This window comes from Ceratotherium simum, chromosome 2 (genome assembly GCF_057802395.1).
Source record: "Ceratotherium simum simum isolate JZ-2026a chromosome 2, ASM5780239v1, whole genome shotgun sequence".
Lineage (NCBI taxonomy): Eukaryota > Metazoa > Chordata > Mammalia > Perissodactyla > Rhinocerotidae > Ceratotherium > Ceratotherium simum.
The window spans coordinates 70,723,345-70,747,501 of NC_141901.1; the positions used below are offsets into that span (position 1 = coordinate 70,723,345).

Here is a 24,157-nt window from a genome sequence, read left to right on the forward strand (position 1 = left end):
TAATAACCTCCACCAGTCTGGGTTGCTGAACTGATTGACTGAGATGATGTGTGCAAAGCTCTTGGTCCAGTGATGCTCAACATAGCTGTGATTATTGGACTTTAGGCTGTTTTCCTCCCATAGAACCTGTGGTGCTCTGCCCCTCACTGCACACCCCTAGCCAATTCTAAGGGTGCTTGAGTGTTTCCTTCCTTTTTGGTAACCTTGGTACTGTCAACAGGGTCATTCAAAGGAGATCCAAATGTTCACCACCCAAGAGGAGTGCCCCACACTAACCCTGTGTGTCTGTGTGCTCGCGCGCGTTGGGCGGGGGGGGGGGGGGTTCATGTGAGGAAGGAACCTGAGAGGAAAAGACCAAATTGACAACCTTGCCCAGCCCTCCAACTTGCCCTCCAAGCTCCTCTTGCACTGGGGTACTGAGGTGTGTGGCAAGCACTTCATTACTGATAACGCAGTGGCACAGATTGTAAATAATTTATTTTAAAGATAAACTGGCAGACACAAGATCATCTCGATCACAACACCGCTTTCACACACTTACATTCCAAGGGGCTTTTCAAAATTTTATTCCGTCATGGCATTTTTCAAGCATACACAAAAGTAGAGAGAACAGTGTAACGAGCCCCAGCTTTAATAATGATTCACACTTCAGCAAGCAAAGGGTGACTTGAGTGAAAGAGAAAGTTGTGAGATCACGCCTCCTGCCCTGGGGTGGCACGCCCCTGGCACTCACCTGTGAGTGAGTTATATAACATCCTTGTCTTGTTGGAAAAAAGGCTGAGAATTCTGGGTCTTTCCGATCCATTTCCGGTTGCCATCTCTCCTTTCTGGAGAATGGTGATAACCTCTACCTGGCGGGGATTGCCTGAGCCTGAGAAATGGGCAACATGGTCGGAGACTCACAAACAGGCAGTCCTTCCGTGGCTCCTGCCTGACCCCTGTGCTCTTGAGCTGAAAATGAGGAAGCATCAGGCAGAGGCAGGAGGCTGCTGAGCTGGGGGCAATGAGTAAGGCTCCACTCTGGATCCTCCCACCACCTGCCAGCAGCCACCTGCCTGCTGAGGTCACCCGTCTCCTCCAGGATGGTTTGCGTCCTGCTTTGTAGAATGATGACTGCTGTAAAGATAAGCACCATAAAGAGCAGAGAGAAAGGGACAGAGCAATCTGACCCTGGGCTGTGTGGCCCCCACAGGGAAGGGGTTTGTCACACTTGTCAGTGAGTTAGTCCAGCTCTGAAGTGTGGAGGAGACCATTTCCCCACTCAGCAACAGCAACGTGTGAACTGATGGAACATTCCGTGGCACTGTTACTACCATACTATCATCTTTCTATGGCTCTTTCCTTCTGAGAGGCTGCCGTCACCACTTCCCAACCGTGACATCCCGACACCAACTCAGGCAGCGGGAGTCGTGGAAAGAAGGTGGGATGTGGAATTAGAAAATCTAAATTTCAGCCTGGCCCTGTTATTTAACTGGCTCAGTGAACTTGGGCAAATCCCTGAACCGCAATACCTTCATTCTAAAAATGGGGATCAAGATATTTCACCCCAGAATGATTTAAAACTCATAAATATTATAAATTTTATTTTCTTAACTGGACTGGCTTTAGGCAAAACTGTGAAAAAGGTGAAGTGTTAATTCAGCACTTTCCACTTTCCCGGTCTGAGCCAATTTCCCCCTTATTCCCAAATCCCCCTTCTCCACGCACACTTGAAGCACCAGATGCTGCCTGGCAGGCAATCAAGAAAACAGCCAATTAAATTAATATTCATTAAAGGGCTGGTAATTTAGAGGAAATTACCTCAATAGAGGAAATAGTCTATACTTATCAAGTGCTCGCTAAGTGCCTGGCACCGAGCATATTTTATGTAGCTGTCACAACAGTCTCACGAGGTGTGTGACTACCATCCCCATTTTACAGATGGGGAAACTGACCTAGAAGAAAGACACTTGCAAAGAATCATGCAGCTAATCAGCAAAAACTGGGATTCAAATGCAGATGTGTCTGATTCTAAAAGCAGTGCTATTTGAATGTTGATTTGTGTAATCTTTTTGAGGCAGCACTATAACCTAGTGATTACGAACACAAAGTCTGAGCCAGATGGCCTGGGTTCAAAGCTCAGCACCTTTACCCATTGCAGTGTGACCTGGGCAGGGACCGTGTCCTTGTCTATAAAAGGGGATAGTGCCACCTCACAGGATTATTGTCAGAATTAAATGAGCTAATATACATAAAGCTCTTAGAACGATACCTGGCACATAGTAAGCACTATGTAAATTATCTTTAATTATGAAAGCAATCAGTGCTCATTGGAAAAAATTTAAACGGTTTAAAATAACATGAAGGAAAAAGCAAAGCCCCCTTTTGCTCACCCATCAATTTCACCTCTCAAATAGTTTGATGGCAGAAAATACTTCCAGACGTTGTGTACGTGTAGACAATCCCACACAAATCCATATGTTTGTTATTTTTACGTTAATGGGGCAACTTGGTTTTTTTCACTTAATATTTCACAGATATCTTTCTGTGTCAGTGCCTATAAAATTACCTCATTCTTATCAGCTGCATAGCGTGTGCCACAGTGTAGACGTGCTATAATCTAGTCATCCCTCTGCAGATAAACACTTTTTTTTTTAACTGCAAACAGTGCTCATGAATATCTCAGTGTGTACAGGTGAGTGAGCATTTCTGTAGGACACATTCCTAGAAGTAGAGCTAGTGGACAAAGGGCATGTTTGGAGCCAGCGTTCCATTAGGTCATCCATTAAGGATTAACATTGTTTTACAAAAAATGAGGACTATAGAGAGAAATCGATGCCTAACGCAAAGGAATGAGCAGGAGCTTTAAGTGATAACATTGCTAGGAAGATTTGTTTTTAAGATAGTGGGTGAGTCCTACCCACGTCTCACAAACCATTCTGTTGAGCTGAAGCCCACTTATCTAGAAGGCCAACTTTGCTCTCAAAGATTGAATTAGTACATCCAAGCAAGTCAAGTTTTTCTGTCAGTCTAGGGGAGACTTTTTTCTGTCTAGGGGAGCTGGTAGGCTTCATGTTCCCTTCATTTCCTCCAACTATTCGGGTTCTTTCTTCTGCACTGGAACAGTGCTGGCCTGGCTCCCCTCTACCCTATACTGGGGCCACCTGTAGCATCTAAACTAAGCCCTTTCCCATCCTAACTCAAGATGGCAGCCAGATGGCCATTGCACAGGTTTTACATACATTTGTTTCCTCTCTCTTCGTTTCCATAGTAAAGCTTTTTATTTTTTCAAAACTCCTCCCTCTCCTTTGTTTCACCAGCACCAACAGTCCGTCCCCCAGTACTTTTCATCTCTTCCTTCTCTGTGTTCCCATAGCACAGGGACCTCTGGTGCAGCCAGTCCTTTTCTCACTCCGTATCTGTGCTGCGTTCCCCACAAGGATGTAACTTCCTCTTGATGTACTCACCTTCATCTCTCCCCAGGCTAGTGATACTTCTCCTATGGTAGGGCCTCAATGAATTTGTTTTTAAGGGATGTTTTTAAGAATAAAGTGAATACACGCTTACTGAAAAAAAAAAATAACCTGAAAAGGAGAGCTGTGTTAATAAGGAAATTAAAATCATCTAGAATTCCGTAATTATCCAGAGATATTTTGTTGGATTTCCTTCCAATTGTTGAATAAATTGAGAAGCTAATTAATGCAAAGCTAGTCATCAGATTAAGGAAATAACTGGGGAACAAAGGTCCAGAGTTTGGTGATGAGGGCAAGTCCTGAAATGGGCGGTTCAAAGGTAGACCACCAGGTCGAGGTGCACCTTGTATAGAAAATGTGCCTGTGTTGCCAAGAACTCCATCTCTCTCTCATTCACTCACTCACTCATTCAGTAAGTATTTATTGAGGCTCTATCCAGCCATAGCCCTCTGTAGTGACTTCTCTAGCCAATATGACAGTGAGTTTGCAGCCATCATACAGGCCTTTGGGAAGCTGAGTTGACTTCCCTGCTTGATAGACTGGGGATTTCCACGACACCAAGTCCATGGCTAGCTCGTCAGGGAGCAAAAATCTAGAGGGAAAGACTTTTGAAAATACTGCAACATTTGTGGCTCTGGTTCCCATCAGAGCTGCCAGCTCTTTGTGTCAGCGGTTTTGTTATACTATATTAACTTCAGGGGATTCTCAGTCTCTCTGTCTGCAATTGTTCCAGTTCCGATTTTCTGTTTGATCTTCATTGATTATAGCTTAAACATCTGTTGTTCCCTACTTGTTACCATTTAGGGCTGAGCAAAGCTGGGATTTTAGGAGCTACTCTTCCTTAAAGTGCATTTTGCCCAACGCCTGCCCCAGCTGCCTCTTAACTGGTGATGCTGTGGGGTGGGGCTCAGCAAATGACTTTGTGGCAGGAGGGGATCAACACCAGGTCGAGTGCTCCCAGACAAAGCCCTGGCACTGCCCACAGGTCATCAACTTTACATCACTGGTTATGTTGTCCTTTCATGTGTCTCTTTGGCTAAAGCGGCCCGGGGTCTTGTGTTTAAACATTAATGTGGAAGCTGGCTGTAGACTTGAAGAAATTTCAATCCTAAAATTGTTTATAGCACAGCCCACATCCATGGCATTATATTTATTTACCTTATAGTGAGCTTTATGATTAGTACAAAGATGAAAGGACTAAGGGTCTAGAGGCCTGGAGTTCACTCATTCATTCAATAAATATGGACTGGCTGCCAAAGATGGGCCGGGCCCCACACTAGGAACAAAATCAAACCAAAACCAGGCATGGATCTTAGAGTCTATGGAGCAACAGATGTTAAACAGAAATAACAGAAATGAATGTGTGATTATGAACTGTGACAAATTCCAGGAAGGAAAGAGGGCTGTACGGCACATATACCCAAGGAATCTGACCTGTTCTGGGTCACAGGGAAGGTTTCCCAGAGAACAGGACATCTGAGCCGGGATTGGTTATTTAATTTCATGGTGCCTCAGTCTTCTCATCAGTAAAATAGGGATATCATTACCCCCTTTGACTCACAGAGACATTGTGGGAAGAGTGATCACGTACATGAAAGCCTTTGAAAAATGCTCGGTGAACTCAGAAGTGAGTCTGTTGCTCTCCGGCCAGAGGCAGCTGTTCTCCAGCTTCTTCTACATCTGTCATCAAGCCAGGTGTTACTCAGGCACCTGGTCTGCAGACCTTTGATCGTTTCCTTCACTCTGCCAGGCAGCTGGGGTTGGATAGACCGGGGGTTAGCCTTGGTTCTGCCACTTACATCAAATGTGAATTTGGGTAAGTTACTTAACTGCTAAAAGTCACTCTTCTCATTTGGGAAATGGGGGCAATAATAGTACCAGTTCACGGCTTACAGCTTGTAAAGCCCTTAGCATAGTATTTGGCTTGTAGATAGTCCTAAACCAACTGTAGCTACTGTTATTATCAGTGTTATCATTGCTAGTTATTAACTCTTGCCAAGTATTTCTTGGTGATAACTTTGGTCCTTCACTTCCATTCCCACTGCCACCAGCCTAGTCAAAGCCCTTGTCATGTGACACTAAGGCTATTGCCACAGCTTCTAATCAGTGTCCTGCCTCAGCTCTCACTTCTCTAGTTCATTCTACGTGGCTTCCAGAAAGAGGTTCCTAAAATAACAGTCCTTTGCATATATCACCTCTTTTCTTTCATATTATCATTGAAAAAAAATTGCAGCTCATACCAGAAAGAGCTAAGCGAAGCTTCCTAATACAGACGGAGGCCCTAGAAAATCGATCATATAAAGACCTACAGGGCCAGCCCCTGTGGCCTAGTAGTTAACTTCAGCGTGCTCCACTTTGGCAGCCCGGGTTCAGTTCCTGGGCGCAGACCTACACTGCTCTTCTGCCCTACACCGCTCTTCCGTCAGTGGCCATGCTGTGGCAGTGGCTCACATACCAAAAATAAAAGAAGAGGAAGATTGGCAGCGGAGTTAGCTCGGGGTGAATCTTCATCAGCAAAAAGAAAAAAACCACCTACAGATGGATAGAAAAATGGAAGTACAGATTCCAAAAAGGAAAAACAAAAGGGTACTAAACATGAAAAGGTGGCAGCCTCACTTATAAGAGAAATGTGTATTAAAATTTCACTAAAATTCATATTTTACTTATCAGGTTGACAAAAATTCAGAAGTTTAATAATACCTTCTGATCAGGATGTGGGGGAATAGGCATTTTCTTATATTGCTGTGGAGAATAAATTGGTACAATCCCTATGGAAGGCAATTTGGCATTACTTATCAAAATTACAAAAGCATATACCCTTTGACTCAGCAATTTTACCTCTGGAAGTTTATCTTACAGATGTACTTGCACCTTCCATGACGTATGTGCAAGATTATTTGTTGCAGTATTGTTTGTAATAGGAAAAGATTGGAAACAACCTAAATGTCCCTCAGTAGGGCACTCATTGAATAAATTATGGTACAGCTCTTCAAAGGAATACCATGCACTATTTTGGGAAAATCTCCAAGATATATTGTTAAGTGAAAAAAAAGCAAAGTGTAGAACTATGGGTATAGTATATTACTTTTTGTGTAGGGGAGGAAAGCACACACACACTTAGGGAAACTCTGGTGAGCACACATGATTTTAACAGCAAATGTTACCTCTGGTGGGAGGAGGACTGGGCATATGGGAGACAGAGTTAAGAGGGAGACTTTTCACTGTATACCATTATATATATTTTTCAATTTATGAACCATGCAAATATTACCTAATCAAAAGATTATATTAAAAATACTCCTATTACTCATCCATTAATTGGGCACCTACTATATGCTAGGCACTGAGAATACAAATGTGCAAGTAGTGGTGGGGTGGTGGAAAGACCACTGAACTTGTAGTTAAAATACCTGATTCAAATTCTGACTCTGCTTCTCACTAGTTATGGATCTATCATCACATAGTAGGCATGCAACAAATATTCGTTGAATGAATTTATGGTTGAAGTTACTTAACCTTTCTGAGTCTGTTTCCTCCCATAGAAATAGGGATAGAGACGCTTCCTATCTCACAGGGGTATTGTGAAGACAAATGATGGAATGTGTCATCAATTCTAGTAATAGTTAACAATAACTACTATATTCTAGGCATCCATTCCACATCCATTATTTCCTTGAGTCCTCACATTTATTCCCTCACTCACTCATGAGGAAATGGAGTGACTGAGAGGAACAGTGACTTGCCCAAGGCCTCTCTGGGTGTGAGTTGTCTTCTGGTCTTTCTTTATTGCTACCTCCCCATGATGCTCCACATAGTAGAAACTTCACATTTGGTAGGTGCTCAGGGAATTTTGAAAATCAAGAAAAACCAACGTTAAGTTTCACCACTGTTCTCAGTGACCCTTTAGAGCAGCAGAAAGTCAGTAAATGCATTTCTGATAATTCAATTTAGAAATATACCAGCTGGTATTTTTGACATTCACTGCACTAAACACTTTGGGAAAATCCAACAAAAACTAAAAGTTTGTGCTTATAATGAGGTAGGGAAGATAAGGACCAACCCACAAAAACACCTATAAGGAAAACGTAGAAACTCATTCTTAAGGATGCTGCACTTAGAATCTTAGTTCTTTCTTAGGGGGATGAAAATTATATAAAATATACCCAACACGGCACAATTTTAAAAACATTTTTATTGGAGTAAAACATACATGCAGAGCAGTGCACAAACCAATTAGTTTTTATAAAATGAGAGACAGATAATGTTTATAAAATAGGACACATCTATGTAACCACCACCTGGATCAAGAAATAGAATATTACCTGTACCTAGAACCCCCTCAGGGCTCCCTTCCATCACTACCTACCCCTCAAGATACCGACTATCTTCACCTTTAACATCACAGATATGTTTTGACTATTTTTGAAGTTTACATAAATGGAATTATATGGTATGTACCCATTTGTGTCCAGCTTCTGTCACTCAACATATTTGTGAGTCATACATCTTGTTGAGTGTAGATGTAGTTCCTTCATTCTCATTACTGTATAGTGTTCCACACAGTTTCTCTCTCTTCTGTTTACGGACATTTGGGTTGTTTATTTTGGGTTGTTATTAAGTGAGATGCTATAAACATTTTGAACATGTCTTTTGGTGATAATACATCTCTGTTGGGTATATACCTAGGGACAGAATTGCTGGGTCACAGGCTACATGTTAGTTTAGCTTTAGTAGATAATACCAAACAGTTTCTAAAGCCTTATACCAAGTTCTCTAATTTTAGCCATTCTGATAGGCGTGAAGTGAGATCACATTGCAACTTCAATTTGCATTTCTGGGATGATTAATAAAGTGAAAACCTTTTCATATGTTTATTGGCTTTTTTGAGAAATGCCTATCACCCCTTGAGAAATGCCTGTTGAAATAATCTACCTATTTTTAATTGGATTTTCTGCCTTTTCCTTGCTGATTTGTAAGTGTTCTTTATATATTCTGTATACAAGTCCTTTTTTGGATATATGTGTTGAAGTTACCTTTTCTCACTCTGTGGCTTGCCTTTTCACTAATGGTGACTTTTGATGGACAGGAGTTCTTAATTTTAATGTTGTCCAATGATCAGTTTTTTCCTTTATAGTTAGTACTATATGTATTTAAGAAGTCTTTGCCTACCTCAAGGTCAAAAAGATATTTTTTGATATTTACTTTGGATAGTTTTATTGTTTTACCTTTCACATTTAGATTTAAAATCCATCTGGAATTGATTTTTTTGGTATGGTATAAGGTGAAGGGGTCAAGATTTTTCTTTTGTTCTCTATTTGGGTGTTCAGTTGATCCAACAGAAAGTCCTTTCTCAATGCATCTTTCACAGCAGCATCGTTGACATAAATCAAGTGACCATAACATGTACATCTGTTTCTGGACTCTCTATTCTACTGGTCAGTTTGTCTATCCTTGTTGCCAAGTACCATTTCTATAGCTTTATGATAGGTCTTGATATCTGACAGCGTAACTCCTCCAGGAGGCTCCAATTTTTCACCCCATCAAGCCATCTAGTACTGAAGTGCCACTTCCACCTCCCACTTTGCTTTCAATATGTCCAGGTGAGTGTGATTGATTTGCCTGTGCCCGTGGCCTGGTTATTTGTGGTTACCTGGATCTTTGTCCCATCAAAGCCCTTTAAACGCAAAGCCAGCCAGGTGTCCGCACAACAGCAAAGCAGATCTGCTGGGTAATTAAATAACGCCAGGAAGGGGGAGGAGTGGATTAGGCGGGGTTGTCTCCTGAGAGGGGTACAGTGAGGAAGCGGTCGATCTATACTTGAAGACTGGCTTCTTGGGAAGAGAGGAGGAGAGCCAAACTAAAATCCGGGCAGAGGAGGGCAAGGCGAGGTCACCGCATGTAAATGTCGCGGGGGGTTCCGCAGGGCCGCGCGAATCGGCTCGCCGGGGTGGGGCCGCGAAGCCGCAAATCACCAGCTGAGGGCCGGAGTGCGCCGCCCGCTCAGAGCCGCGCCTGCAGCTGCCGGGGCCGGGGCGCGAGCGGGAGCCGGAGCCGCCGGGCGCACGGGATAGCCGCGCGCGGGCTTCTCGGCGGGCGCGCCCCGCCGACCATGAGCGGCCCCTGCTCCGGGAGCAGCCGCGGCGCGGGGCCCGCCGTGCGGCGCCTCTGAGCCCCAGCCGGAGAGCCCGAGCGCCGCGCGGGGAGGTGAGTCTCCGCCGCGCGCCCCGTGTCGCGCGTCCCGCGGGGTGCTGCTCCTACCGGGGCGCCTCGGCCTCCCCCGCCCCATGGAGGACGGGCCGGGAAGTTGGTTGGAGAAAGTTAGGCTATGGGGAAAGTCGAGCCGGCGCTCCGGCGCCCCTACCCCGCCAGCAGAGTTGGTGTTAGAGGTCGGGAGTGGCTGAAGTGGGGACGGGGCTGGGATTCCCAGCCGTGGCCCGCGGCGGGCGGCGCTCAGCGACTTTCGGCGAGCATCTCGGCTCTTTGCGTTGCAGCGGCTTCTTCCCGGGCGCTAGCCTCCCCCGACCCCCTGCCCGCCCAGGCTGCTCGGCCGGACGCCCCTCCCCGTCCCGTCCCTCTCTGTCCCGAGGCCGGCAGGGTCGAAGGACGCGAGGGCCAAGGGGCGCCGCTGGAATCCCTGGGCTTGGAGGAGGCGAGTTTCTCCACTAATCTCTTGGAAAGTTTGCAGAGAAAGCGAAGGAGCCTGCCCTGTAACTGTTGACAACATCTCCTCCCCTCTCTCCCTTTGTTGAGAAAGAATGAATAGTTGGTTGTGTCGCTCCCTCTGCGTCGGGGGTGGGGGGCCCGGGGGAGGGAAGGGGAGGTGAAGGATGGGAAGGGAGGGTCGGTGGGCGCGACAGGAAGGAGGTTCCATCTCAGTCCATCTTTCCTTGCTGGTTGAGGCTGCCACCACTTTAAAAGTTTGCGCGGGTGTAGACACTTGGGGAGAGGTCAAGTGGGCTCCGAAGCAGCCGGCGAGGCGGCGTGTTTGTGGGGAACATGGTGGGTCGTGGCTGTGGTTTTGGGGGGTGGAAAACTGATTTTGGTGTTAACTCGCTTGAAGCAAGGTGCGAAGGGGAAAGACCATTTGCCTGACTTCGTGTCTGCTTTCGCGTAAAGCCATTAGCTGAGATGGAAAGCAGAACCGTGTATTCAGAGATTCTTTTAAACCTTGACTGTTATCTCCCAAGGCTACACAGATCTCTCCGAGAAAAATACAGTGGCGGAGAGAAGGTCAATTTGAGAGCGGATAATCTCCCTGCGTGTTGCCAAGGACTGAGGCGAGATCCGGGAGTCAGGGGGAGGCCTGGTGCTGGGGGTGGGGCTCAGCAGGGTGCGAGTCCAAAGTGGGAAGGGGCTGCCCGGTTAATAATGGGGAAGCCACAGCCAAGCGGTTGCAGGCGGGTGAGCAAGGGGGCGTGTGGAGTATAACGTAAACAGTTTGCCATGCCAAAGGCTCCCTCACCCCCTGACTCCAACTTGCTCAAAACTGCTGCTAAGAATCCTGGCATTTCCAGGATGACTGAGGAAGATCTCAATCTCCTATTCATATAGAAAGGACTGCTTGTCAAATAGATGCTAATCTTAAGAACATTATCATGTAAATCCTGTGCTGTGTTGCTTGAAATACAATCCATGGAAGAATTATTTATACTTCAATCATTTGGCTAGACTTCATAAGTTTACTTCAAAAATAAGGGGATACCCTTTATTTCTAAACCCAAGCAAAACTTCATTCTAAAAGGACAAGCCAATTTTATATGTGCGGTTATTCCATCTCCTCTCCCTGACTCTGCAGAGAAGATGTAAAACTATAGATCCAAACTGTAAATTCTCTGTCGTGGTCATAATGGAACAGCAGAGGTAGTTACATTTCCAGAGTTTAAAATATGATAGAAAGTTCTTAAAGCCCTCATCAGATGACCATCTATGAGTTTTACTTGAAAATATCTCATTTCAGAAGTAAAATAGAAAAATCAAAACCTGGTGGGCTGCTTATCTCTGCCTTGACTTGCGTGTGATCATCAGTTTCTTTGTGACATCTTTGTAAAGCAAGTGAGTCAGGCTACTGGTCACAAGCATTTCAAAGCACAGCCGCTGACCAGGGTCAGCAAGGTAGCACATAGGTGGGGAGTGTGTCAGGCTCGCTCTTGTTCCTCTTGAGATTTCAGCTCTTTGAACATTCATATGGATCTCATATTTTCGTATCAAGATGTAGAGTCTTTGACTTTTGTATATATTTCAAGATCTGGCATTAGACTGAGTCAAGACACTGTGTCTGTTTACCTGCACAGCGGACGAGGGTGGAGACAGACAGTCAAAGACTTACCTGGGCTTTTCTTTTAAAGACTGCATCCGGCTCACTTGGTGTGCCTGTGTGCATCTATGTCTACGTCCTACTTGGTTTTGTGTGTTTATGTCTGTTGCTCTAGGTTAAAACATTTCCCTCCTCATCCTTCCTGGCTGCAGTCTTCCCCAGAAGCAGTGACTTCATTTGTGAACTCATTGTAATAGGGATACAATGACAAGCAAGACAGACATGGTCCCTGCCCTGCTTGGAGGAGACCTGCTGTTTATTGAATGCTTGCTGTATGTCAGGGGCTTTCCGTACACGATCACATTTACTTTTCACAACAACCCCATGAAATAGCTATTATTAACCCACTTTTACAAATGAGAAACTGACTGTCAGAGAAGTTGAGTAACTTGTCCCAGGCCATACAGCTAGTACATCAATGGCAGAGTAGGGATTTGAAGTACTGAATGTCTTTCTTCAAAGCTTAGGTTCTGAGGCATACCATGTTTGATTTTAAAAAATCAAATAGTACATAAGAAGTACATAATGAGTAGCAACATGGAGACGGAAACCTCTCTAAGTGAGAAAACATGGGATCCAGAGACTGGAGGCTTGGGTTTAGTCTCCACTGTGCTCTTCCAACTACATGTTCACACCTCAGGGCCTTCGAATTTGCTGAATCCCCTGCCTGGAACTCCCTTTCCATCTTCTCTTGACTGGCTCCTTCTCTTTTTTCATGTCTCATGATTGTTACTTCTTCAGAGAGGCCTTCACAGACCACCCTAATCTAAAATAGCCCTCCATCCCCAACCAGTATGTTCTATCGCTTCATCCTGTTTTGCTCTTTAGGGCACTTACCATTGGGATGTGATAGAGTTTGTTTTCTTGTCTATGTTGGTTGGACTCCCCCATCACAATGTAAGCTCCACGAGAGCAGGCCCTTGTCTAGTTTATTATCTCCTCAGCCCTGGTACATGGTAAGCCCTCAGAGAATATATATTGAATGAATGAACACTTATTTCTCTCATCTGGAAAAAGGAAGGGGCTTGATTCTCTGAGATCTCATCTATATATCACATGCTGAGATTCTACCTACTGGTCAAATGTGGTAAATGGCTTCTCTGTCAAAATGGAAAGTACTTAGCTTGAACATAGATTCCAACTACACACTGTGCACTTCCGTCCCTTGGAATTCCCCAGGCTCCTGGAGTCTGGAAATTAAAAGTAAATAAAGCTCAAGTAGGAAATAGCAACCCGAAGGTTGCAAAGGAGCCCCTTCCACCGTAGTCCCCCTTCTGCCCCCTACCCCATTTTTAATTTGTTTTTATTTTTTGAAGTTACGTCTCTGGCCTGGGCCCACTTCCCCCACCATGGGACTGATTCAAGCTTGACATAGGGCCCAGGCTTGAGCCAGTCTTTCCAAGTGACTATGTGCAGGACAAGGCTACCTACCCATCAAGATTCTAATTTCATTGATCTGAGTCGTGGCTTAGGTGTCGGGATTTTAAAAGCTTCCCAGAGGATTCTTATGTGCAGCCAGGTTGAGAATGGCTGCTTTAAGTTTTCAGAACTCATTCCTTGCTTTGGTCCTTATAGGCTAGAAGCAGCCAAGGTGAGAGAGAGAGCAGGGATATAATTCATGGATATTGTATGGTTCCTGACAGCTTAAGAAGTACTTTCACGTCTGTTATCACATCTGATAATAACAAGCTAAGGGATCTACTCTCTGGTTTAAATATTCCCTTTATGTTGATGACTCTTAAAAATCTACATTCTGTCCTGGCTCCTAACTGCACATACCGATATCTAGCCTCCTGGACCGGCTGTCCCACTGATACCTCACACTCAACAGCTCCAGTGGTGAGCTTGTACCCTCCCTCCCGCAGGGGTCCCCTCCTTACACTACTTGGCATGTTATAGCACCGCACCATCCTCCCATGGCTGTGGCCTCCTTCCTCCCAGCCAGAGGCCTTGAGCTCCTAGCTCCTCACTCTGTCTCTCCATCCCTTCCCCTGGCCACTGCCCCACGCCAGAGTTCATCATTCCTTGCTGGCTTGTTGCTGTCAGCCTGGCTGACCTCCCTGTCTCCCTTCTCTCCCCTCCACAATTACCAGAGTTACCTACCTGGGCACAGACTGGATTCCATCCCTCCCTTCCAGATCTTCCCAGGCACGTAACGGTTAAGTCCAGACACCTCCACACAGCCTTCATGATCTGATCCTAAGCTGTGCTTCTTCCAGGAAATGCTTCTCTACTCCTCCACTCGAGCCACACTGCACGACTTGCAGTTTCCTGACATGCATAACATGCACCTGCCATTACAGCATCCTCTTGGAAAGCTTTTCCCCGTAATTTTCAGCCTTTTGAAATCCCTCGTCTCCAGTGATGCCCTTTCTGAGATCCTCTTGGAGCCCTTTTGTCAAAATTAATTGTTCTTCCCTCCAGCATGTTAAGGGTGCCTATTGATGAGTTATTTTATTCTCTCTTAGAGTTCATAACCAGTGACTGGGGCTTATGCATCTCTGTTTCTCTGAGTATCGTATATGAAGTAGGCACTTAAATGTTTGAATTGAAAATAGGAGGGGCAGGTGTTAACATCCAATATCAGAGAACAAACTGAGGTGTGGGTAACTTGCTGAAGGGCATTCTAGAGCACTTTCGCTCAATCTTGAAATCTAGATAGATCTTGGATAAGCAGAGAGGAAACAGGCTGCCGGAGACACTGGAGCCAGGGTAACTTTTGCCCATATTACTAGCCTGGAAATAGAGTTGATCAACGATGTAGCCTTTTGCACACACAGAGGTTCTGTGGGGTGCCCTGGGCCTCCCCACAGGTTCTTTGAAATGATCCAGGTCTGTCTATGAAGAAAGAAGGTGCTGATAGCTTGAACAGGGGAGAGTTCGAAGCTGGGGGTGTGTGTGCATGTATGTATGTGTACGTGTATGTGTAGGGTGAGGGAATCCTAGGCGGCTTACGTCACCGGTGGTCAGGCAGGGAGGGCTAGGGAGTTGGGTTTCTTTTTTTTAATAACGATGATTAACGTTGAGCAAGTGCTGACAGTGTGCCAGGTACTGGCCAGACCCGGGAGGGGCCCCCACAGGGACTCAGTCCTATTGTTCCACACCCGCTGTGAGCCAGACCTTCTGTGTGGTCCCAGTTAGACATGGAGTAGACAAGCCCCAGAATTACCAGGTTTGGCAAAGAACTGAGGACAGGGTGAGGATTATATGCCTTGAGTAAAGGGTCTCTCTCCCCCAGCCCCCAGCACTTGTGTGTTTCTCTCTGTTGCATGTGAAAGCCATGGATTGTATGTGTTTTTGTTGTCATTTGTCTTCTTTCCACACTCTGCTGCCTTTATCCCGGTTCTACCTCTTAGACTATAGCTTCTGGAAGGGTCTGTTCGTGGTTGTCTTCAACCCACGTCCCAGGTCCCCAGTTCCTTTGTGGAACTGACTCTGCAGCGGTGCTGTTAAGTGATGATTTTCACCCAGAGCTGTTCCCTTTGCAGTGGAAAGGGTGGTCTCTGAGGAATGGGGGCTGAGGGCTTAAAAACAGACTGCAGAGCTGAGGGGCTTTCTCCTCACCAGCCTCAGAGAAGGTCAGTGCACTGGGCTTAGCTATGCTGCTGTGATGTCCAGACCAGTCTGATACCATGACTAGGGGGACCGATCCTGGAGCCTTGTGTCTCCAGGGACTAGCCTTAATTTTTATTCAGGCTTATGTTTCTTTCCTCTATATGTTGGCCTTAAAAATGTCTGATGCAATTTGTCTTACGTCAAAACCATAGGTTGTTTCTTAGGGGGCACGGGTGCTGACTCTGCTCAGGGTGAACATTTCTACTCGTGGTCACAGCTGGGAACAATTGCTGGGGCTATATTTGCACACAACTTCATGTAGCATTTTCCTTTTCTTTCCATGTGCTCCCCACACTTTTTTCTTTTCTTCTTTCTCTTCCTTTCCCACTCTTTCCATGCACATTGCTTAGCTCTGCTGGTGGCAGGCGGGTTCCTGACCCCTCTGGGGGACAATACATGGAGCCCTCACCCCAGTGGCTTTCCTCTGCAGCTGAGCTCACTGATGTATGGAGGAGTGGCCCACCTCCTGACCCCTGACCCTGGCCCGTCTTCGTTAATTAGAGTACATTGATTTATTTATAAGCACCAGGTCTTTGCCAGAAAAATTCTGCCCTGTCGTTCTGGCTAGCACAACTGAGGGGCCTGTCTGGCACTGAAGGCCTTCTAGCAGCTAAGGAATTCCAATAATCTCCACCTGTTCTTATCCTTTACAGAGTGATGGAAATATGTGAGATAATTATCTAATATATTTATAATATTTTCTCTAATGCATTTATTACTGAAACTTTGAGTCCTTCCTCAAGAATCTTTTTTGTTAGTCATACTTTTCCATCAGCTTTCAATCATCTAAAATAATAAAGTTGCTCATGTGCCTCTGAAGTCTCTGAAATGTGTTTGCCCTTTTCCATTGGTGGATCTGCCAGTGAAGGAGAATTTCTCTGTAGAATCAAGAAAAGATGAGTAAACCTCCTATTCCTATTAAATTTCACTGCTGATGCCATTCAATGTTTGTCTTTTAACACTCCATGAACACTTTCTTTGTTAGGCGGTATATTTCCATTTCCTTTTGTAAGTAGGAAGTCAGTTCTTGTGATAATCTTAGATTTATACCTTCACTCTTTTCTTTGCCCCTCAGAGTTGAGAATCATGGCTGCAGGAAAATTTGCAAGCCTTCCCAGAAACATGCCAGTGAATCACCAGTTCCCCCTGGCCTCCTCCATGGACCTTCTGAGCAGCAAGTCACCTCTCGTTGAGCATCGCACAGATGCATATCAAGACGTGTCTATACACGGTACCCTTCCACGGAAGAAAAAAGGCCCTCCTCCCATAAGGTCCTGTGATAACTTCAGTCACGTGGGTACCCTCCCCCATTCCAAGTCCCCACGGCAGAACTCACCTCTAACCCAAGACGTCATCCAGGAACACGCACTGCAAGACTGGAAAGGGGAAACCTTCACCTTCAGGTAACTTCTTTAATTTCACGAATGAAAATGACTTGTCTTAAAGAGCTTTTCTAAAAAATCTTTTTATTAGGGAAAACATCAAACGTACAAAGCAGAGCAAACAGTTTAACTCCTATGGACCCATCATCCAGCTTCAGTAGTTATCAACTCATGGCCAGTCCTGTTTTGTCTGTACTCCCACCTACTTTCCTTCTTCTGCTATTATTTTGAAGCAACTCTCAGACCTCATTTTATCTGTAAATATTTTGGTATATGTCTTTCAAAGATAAGGACTTTTATTTTAAAAACATATAACAACAATATAAAAAATTATAACACCTAAAAAAAGAACCATTTCTTAATATCGTCCAATATTTGAGAGTATTTTTAAAGCCAACTTCCTATATCATTAAGTCCCTCAAAAGGATTTTTTTTTTTATCATAACATCAGATTCTGAACTATGTCCATCCAATTCTATGGAGATGCCAGGATATCTATAAATTAGGGCCTGCGTCTCCTTGTCGTTAGTTGTCAACATGCTGAGATAAAATTTTGTGTGGCTGCATTATCAGGTCAGCCTCAGAAAACTTCAGAACAAGAATTGATTTCTCCTTCTATCTACCAGGGATCTGGGTAAAGAAGCCTTATGGTTGTAAAGGCTTCTCTGGGTTTGAAATGGGCCTGGCTGAGATTGGTTTCTGCTTGTTAGAGCTGGTTTAGAAACTCTGCGCTCCTTTTCCTGTTGGGGAAGATCAGCAACCTGTGATGCTATCGGGCAAAGAAGGCGGTGGTTTCTTCTGTTGGATCTCCTGGTGTCTCTCTTTTTGTTCAACCCTGTAGCAAAGAAAGCCACTTCGATCCTAGCTCATTTATTTGTTCAATATCTATATGTTGAGCACCTAACGTTGATTAGAGGACATTGATTTTATAAGCACCAGTGCTTCACCTGGAAAATTCTGCCTAGTCCCTCTGAGTATCTTAACTGAAGGGCTGGTCCAACATTGAAGATATTCTAGCAGGCAAATCATTCCAGTAATCTGCTCTTGCCATTTTACGGGGTGGGGAAATATGTGAACTAACAGGATAGCAATGGAGCATCTGAAATGGTGTCCTCCTGGAGCTAACATTCTAGCGAAGGGCCCAGATAATAAATACAAGTAAATAAATGAGACAATTGCAGATTATAGTAAATTCTGCAGAGGAAACAGAGTGATATGCTGGAGATTTATTGGGGTTGTATCTTTTTTATAGGGTAGACAGGGCTCTGAGGAGATGGTATTTAAGTAAGACCTGCATAATGAGAGAAGGCAACCGTGAGAAGAACCAGTGGAAGGCTCTTTCAGGCATAGGGAGAGCAAGTGCAGAGAACTGGGGGTGGGAACAGGTTGGGCATGTTTGAAAAACCCAAAATAAAGCTGTGTGGCCTGTGGCTGGAGTGTAGCAAGGTGAGAGGAGAGTGGTATAGATGTTGGGACAGAGCTAGGCAGGCAAGAGTTCAGAATTAGTTTTAGCTGCACAATTGCAGTAGTACCAGAAGGAGATAAGTGGAGGTCCAGATATTCTCTGTAGAAAGCGTTGGAAAGCTCTGAACTGTTTCTGACATCAGACCAGATCTTTCCCAGGGTGTCCTGGGGGTTAGAAGGTCCTGGACCTGCTCCACCAAATCTATGTGGGTGACCTCCCAGCTCAGAGAGCTAGTGAGCAGCCTGCTGATGACACAGGTAAATGTGGAGGTGCATACCTGTGCATAGTATTGTTAATATCACATCATTGGCACTGAACAGGCTGGGATGCAGAAGGGGAGCAATCATTGCTCCCTCTTATGAAGGCTATGGGGCAGCAAAGGAAAATAACTTCTGGTCAGCCAGAAATAAGCCCAAAAACCACGCTGCACGATGTGGATTAAGAACCAACTGTTACCTGGCTTACTGTGGCCACTTTTTATTTATTAAGTTAAACTCTGTATTGAGCTAGATATCTACTATGTACCACACACAGACAACTCACAAACTTATTCCTTGAAGTTCTAAGGTCATGGCTGGGTGCCAGCTCTTACAAGAAGGACTCCAGGGGGCTGGGATGGTAATGGAGTTGTCCTTTCTATCTTGAGGAAGTTCTTGATAAACACCCAAGGTCCCAACTGGCAACCTGCCAGGAGTTCAAAGCTTTTTGATTTGAAAATTGACTTGGACAGAGGTCAGATCACTGTAAAAGATCTTATCGGGGGTGGGCGCAAGTCCTGAGTTTGAAGTCCAGGCTGTGGAAGACTTAACAAGCCCTGCTGGTTGAGATTTGTTTATGATTCATAACTATGTTTATCCAAATTCACATCATTTTTCCTTAACTTAAAATATCTTATTGTTAAAGATGAATACAGGAAGTAACAAATGAATATCCTTTAAAATTATGCTGAGTGAGGGGCATTGTGGTTATGTGCCAAAGGATCATAAGTCCTGGTCCCCTGTTCCTCGGTCTTATTATTAATATATTTTATTTACCTAATGCATTTTTTAAAATATCCTCCGGTGTTCCCAATTTTGAAGAGTTCAAAATACCTTATATTCTTTTTTTTTAGCCTTTTCGGTATTCCTAATACTTAAGTATTAATACTTAATTAATTTTAAGCTGCCTCAGTTCCTTTTTGGAACAAGCCACAGTATCAACAAATAAAGTCTGTGCGTGTGAAAAGCCAGGGACAAGCAGGATGAACAAGAACCTGAGGCTGCAAAGAGGGGTTTGACTGAGGTGCCACAACAGAAGTACCGCGTGAGAGAAATAGCGTTAATATTCCTAACTCAGCACGTACAGCTCAAAGGAGCTGTGAAAACACCAACCACCCACCACTCCAGCTCACTCACCACTGGAAGCTGGGAGCCATGTGTATTTTAAAGTTCGAGTTTTGGAACAATGTCTCCAGAGACAGAAGACTAGTTAGGTCTACCTTAAACAGGTTAGATTTATTGATTTTGCAGGGGTTAGGGGGTTGACTCATTTCAGGTGAACTTTTTTGGTCTTACTTGTTTCTTTTCATAGTGAATTCAGGGATTAATTTTGGCTAACAGTGACTTGCCCAAATGTCAAGTCTGAAAACCTTGCATTTCATCACATTTGGTGTTGGCATGATGACAGTGGGGCCATCTTGGAGAAGCCAGACTCACTCTTCATGTATACCCCACCTACACTGGGAGGGAAACCCTGCAGACAGCACCTCTGTGTTTTGTCAAATAATCACTGATGAGTTGCAAGTTCACTATTTTCCCAACAAATATATTTGCCTTATTAATCATTAAAAAGTCACTTTTATTATAATTGTTAATTGAATACCCACCCACCCTGTAGGAGGCCCCAGGCAAAGTAGAGGAAGTCTCCCCTTTGACCTAAAAATTTGTATTATTAAGCTGTCATATAAAGATGTGTCATACGCACATGAATTATTATCTTTTATATTTTATAGTTTTAAACTATCTTAAAGGATATGTTCATAAATTATCTTGTTTGAACATCATAACCCTGTGTGAGAGACATAGCAGATTTCATCAAGAGCAGCAGCAGCAGCATCATTGTTGTCATCATTTACAGTTGAGAAAATGGTTCAAGGATGTTGAGGCACCTAAGATCAGACTCTAGTGGGTGACTGAGCCAGGGTTAGAACCCAGAAAGTTCTGTAAGGTCTTCCCCAGGCACTATGCTCCACAGCCTCCCAAGTTGGCACCAGCTGTGGGCATCCTCTGAGCTATCTTCTTGCATGGAAACCTTCAGGGCTCAGAGTCTGAATCCAGCACCTTGGACACCCGCCTTGGGGAGAATGGAACCTTGGCTGCCAAGAGCCAGGCAGAAGACAGGTCTGGAAGGGGCAGTTGGTCTCTTCATTCATAGACCGTATCTCTTAGCTTTGTTGTTGTCTTGGCTGCATTTGGCTGTACTTGTGGTTTTGAAGGGTGGCCGCGGTGAGAAGCCAGGGCACTCTTAAACCTGCTGCTTGATGTCACAGAAGGAGCCTTTGTTCCGCAGGCAGAGCAAGCCTTCTCCGAGAGGTCTGCAGACAGGATTTCCTCTTGACATTAGCGTTGTTTGGCTGGTGTCCCTTTGATTCATTTATTTTCAAAGATAAATTTTTATTTGAATCTGGGACCTTCCTTGAGCTGAGAGGGGCCCAGTTCCTGTTGTTGAGATGTCTGTGTTGCTGGACTAGCTGAAGGATCAGCTCTTGGATGCCGTTCCAGGCCCTTTCCCTGCCTGTGGGTACGTGGAGGCATGCATTCCTGGGAACAGCTGCGAGAGCCTGATTCCTCCTGCCGCCCCTTGTGCTGTGGGAGCATGTGGTGGGACAATGTGATGTTTCATTAGTTTGCGTGAGAGGAGCTGACTGACTAGTCACAAGTGGTTTAACTGATGGGGGCCAGAAAGTCTGCAAAATTATCCCAAGTAAAAATCTGGTATACTTTCCCAGGCGGTAGGCAACCTACCGTGTCAGTGTCAGCTCTTCAAAGTTGAAGTGAAAGTGTAAGGCACAAGATCTGTGCAGACTTCTCTAAACGCTCATTTAAAGACCTAGCTCTGGGCTCTGTCAGTGCCCTCATCGGAAAAATTGTTTCATTTGTTCCTCTTCAGGACCACCAAGTTCTCTAACTACTGCTTTCTCCTTAACAAAGTAAGATGTTCCCCCAGACATGCAAATAAATGAGCCTTTAGCTCAAAGTTAATCAGAAGGATCTACAATGTGAAGGTCCACACGCAAACATCTGCGTTTTATTTATATGTCTACTGTCTGCAGCTTGGAAGCTTTTCGTGCACAGAGGAAAAGTTGGGTTTAGAGTTGGAAAAAATCCTTTTAATAGATTAAGAGATTCTATTTAATAGAAGGTACATTTATTAGTTATCAGAGTGACAATGGCTTAATAGCCAGGAATGTCTCTAGAAAGTAATAGTCCATGTGTTGAGTTTTTATTTTTAAAATTTCAAAGTTGAGTTTCACTAACATTTTGAAATGCTCCTTGGTGTTTGAATGCAGCTGTTGTGGATGGGTTAGTAAATTCCAAGGAATGGCGCATATCCAGGCCCTGGTGGCCCATGGTGTGCTGAGGCCAGGAGCAGCTGGGTCAGAGGTGAGCTCAGCCCCTGCTGGGCATCTTGCAGGGCCCCAGGGTTGAGGGAGCCCAGAGAACGGGAAATGCCTGCGGGTCCACCAGCTGTCTGACAGGAGTCCTCAATCCTCTACTGACAGGGATGATTTGAACCTAAAGGCTGGGGTCTGTGCATTCTCAGCTGTTCTTCTGGGGAAAACGAAAGGACTTTTTTTTAGCTGATTGCAAACCACAACCGAGAAAATGATCAGAGAATTACACAAAGCTGTCCTTGTTGAGTGGAGCTGCTCAACATCTTCTCTGGTCTGCCTCCCCTGCCCAGGACAGTCCTGCCTTAACTCGTGTTTTTTCAGGCCTCCTGCATGCTGTTTGGGAATGGTCAGGTTTTTCAGTCTTCTGAGAGTCGGAAACTCGGCGAGTTTTTCACATCCCTCAGCATATGTTAAAACGTATTGTATACAGAAGGTGCTGTGCAGTTACAAATTATCACGTTCTTATCACATGTGGATTTGGGAGTCGTCTCAGCCTGACCAGAAAATGCCAGCTGAGAAGTTGTAGTTGCTATGGTTGATTGAAGGAGGGCACCTTCATGGGGCCTGGACAGGAGCCCCGGGACTGATAAGCCCTCAGGCCACGGCTACCCGTGTTCACAGCTTTGTAATACTGTCACCACCCGGTCTGCCCCTCAGAGACCAGCTGCAGGATTGGATGCAGAATTTCAAGCTCCCTCTTCTTAGAGGCCCTAAGACAAGCACTTGTGGTCTTCTTCTCTTAAGGATTGTGCTGTTATTTACAAACTATAGAAGCCTGAGAAACCTTCCATAATTGACCCAGTCTTTGCCCAGCCTGAACTGTCTGTGGTCCAGATTCACCTGCAAACGTAGTAGCCTAAGGTAAAAGAACTCTGTGGAGAGGAGGAGAGGACACGAGGCATGTAACCCAGAGGTCTCAGTTCAGGTCCCTGTTTTCCACTTATCAGGTGTGTGAACTAGGGCAAGTTCTAAACTATAAAATGGGGGTGAAAATAACCCCTTCTGAGGAGGGCTGTGAAAGTTCACTGGTCACTTATATGAAGGCTTCACTGAATGTCAGCGCTCTGACTTTCACACTTGAGCCTGGGACAGCTCCTGGGAGTCTGGGTGGAGCAGGTCACATCCTTGCTCTCACCTCCGCCTAATCACCAGCAGTTTGTTCTTCTCCTGCCCTAACTCTGCTGGGGGATGCCTGACCCTGAAGGCCACTGGTGCCTTCGCTGGGACGTTGATGTAGCCATGGATAGCAAAGAAAGCTGCTAGTGACCTTGACGCTGATTCCAGCAACCAGACCCGGTGGCTTTGTCACCTTGGGTAAGTTACTTTGCCTTTCTGAATCTCCATGTCCTCAGAGGGTAGCTATAAGGTCAAGTACAATCTCACGTGAGGGTGCCTAACACAGAGCCTGGCATGGAGAAGGGGCTCAGATGTTGGTTTCCGTCCTTCCTTCCTCCTGGAAGGCTGGTGCTGGGAACGCCTAATCCCCATGTGTAACCTGAGACCACGTTCACTGCCTGCAGCTTCTGGGGAGAGAGTTTCCCACGTGTTGACGGAGCCGGGCGGGAATCCCTCTCTCTGGGTCTGCCCTGAGCTGCCCTACAGCAGTGTGTCTTGGCGAACGCTCACGCTTACAGCTCACACTTACAGATATAACAACCTCGCACTGCACTGAGAGATCAGCACACTGTTGTGCTAAGACACAAACAGAGCCTGTCTTCAGCGGACTGGCCCAGCCCTGCCTGCTTGTCCTTGTACTTAATCTCAGTGTCTTCGCTGTTTATTCTTCAGCGAATGTTTATTGAGCTTGTTTTGTGCCAGGCATAGTGCAGGGTACCAGGTACCCAGTGGAGAATGAGACAGATGTGGGCCCTGTCCTTAGGGAGTGCCCAGTTTAGGGGGCACGCGGACAAACGCATTAACAGATATGTAACCACAAAATGAGGAGGTGTGAGGAAGGTGACATCAGACAGCCCTGAGTTCCTCGGATTGGGAGGAGGGAAGGCCTCTCTGGGGGAGGGAACATTTGAAGATTAAATGTAAAAAGAGAATGTAAAATACTTCATTAATACTTTTTTATGTTACTATGTATTAAAATGATAATATTTTTCAAATATTAGGTTAAATAAAATATTAAAATTAATTTCACCTATTTCTTTTCAATTGGCTGCTAGAAAATTTTAAATTACATGTTTTTCACATTGTATTTCTATGGGACAGCACTGGTCTAGACCTTCCCAAGGAGTTTAGATTTTCTCCCTAGGGCAAAGGGAAGCCTTT

General features: G+C 45.1%; 1 protein-coding gene across 3 annotated transcripts in view; it reads left to right on the plus strand.

Moving 5' to 3' along the window:
- The window catches only part of BCAR3 (BCAR3 adaptor protein, NSP family member), a 130,540-nt gene that overhangs the window by 12,329 nt on the left and 94,054 nt on the right, over positions 1–24,157 (plus strand). Inside the window, exons 1-2 of one of the 3 annotated variants that reach the window (XM_087447166.1) lie at positions 9,460–9,656; positions 16,457–16,784. In XM_087447166.1, the coding sequence (XP_087303292.1) occupies positions 16,468–16,784 (317 nt within the window). In that variant the 5' untranslated portion in view covers positions 9,460–9,656; positions 16,457–16,467. Of the gene's footprint in view, positions 1–9,459; positions 9,657–16,456; positions 16,785–24,157 lie in introns of those variants that run through there. The other 2 variants (XM_087447130.1, XM_087447139.1) reach the window with 2 other exon arrangements.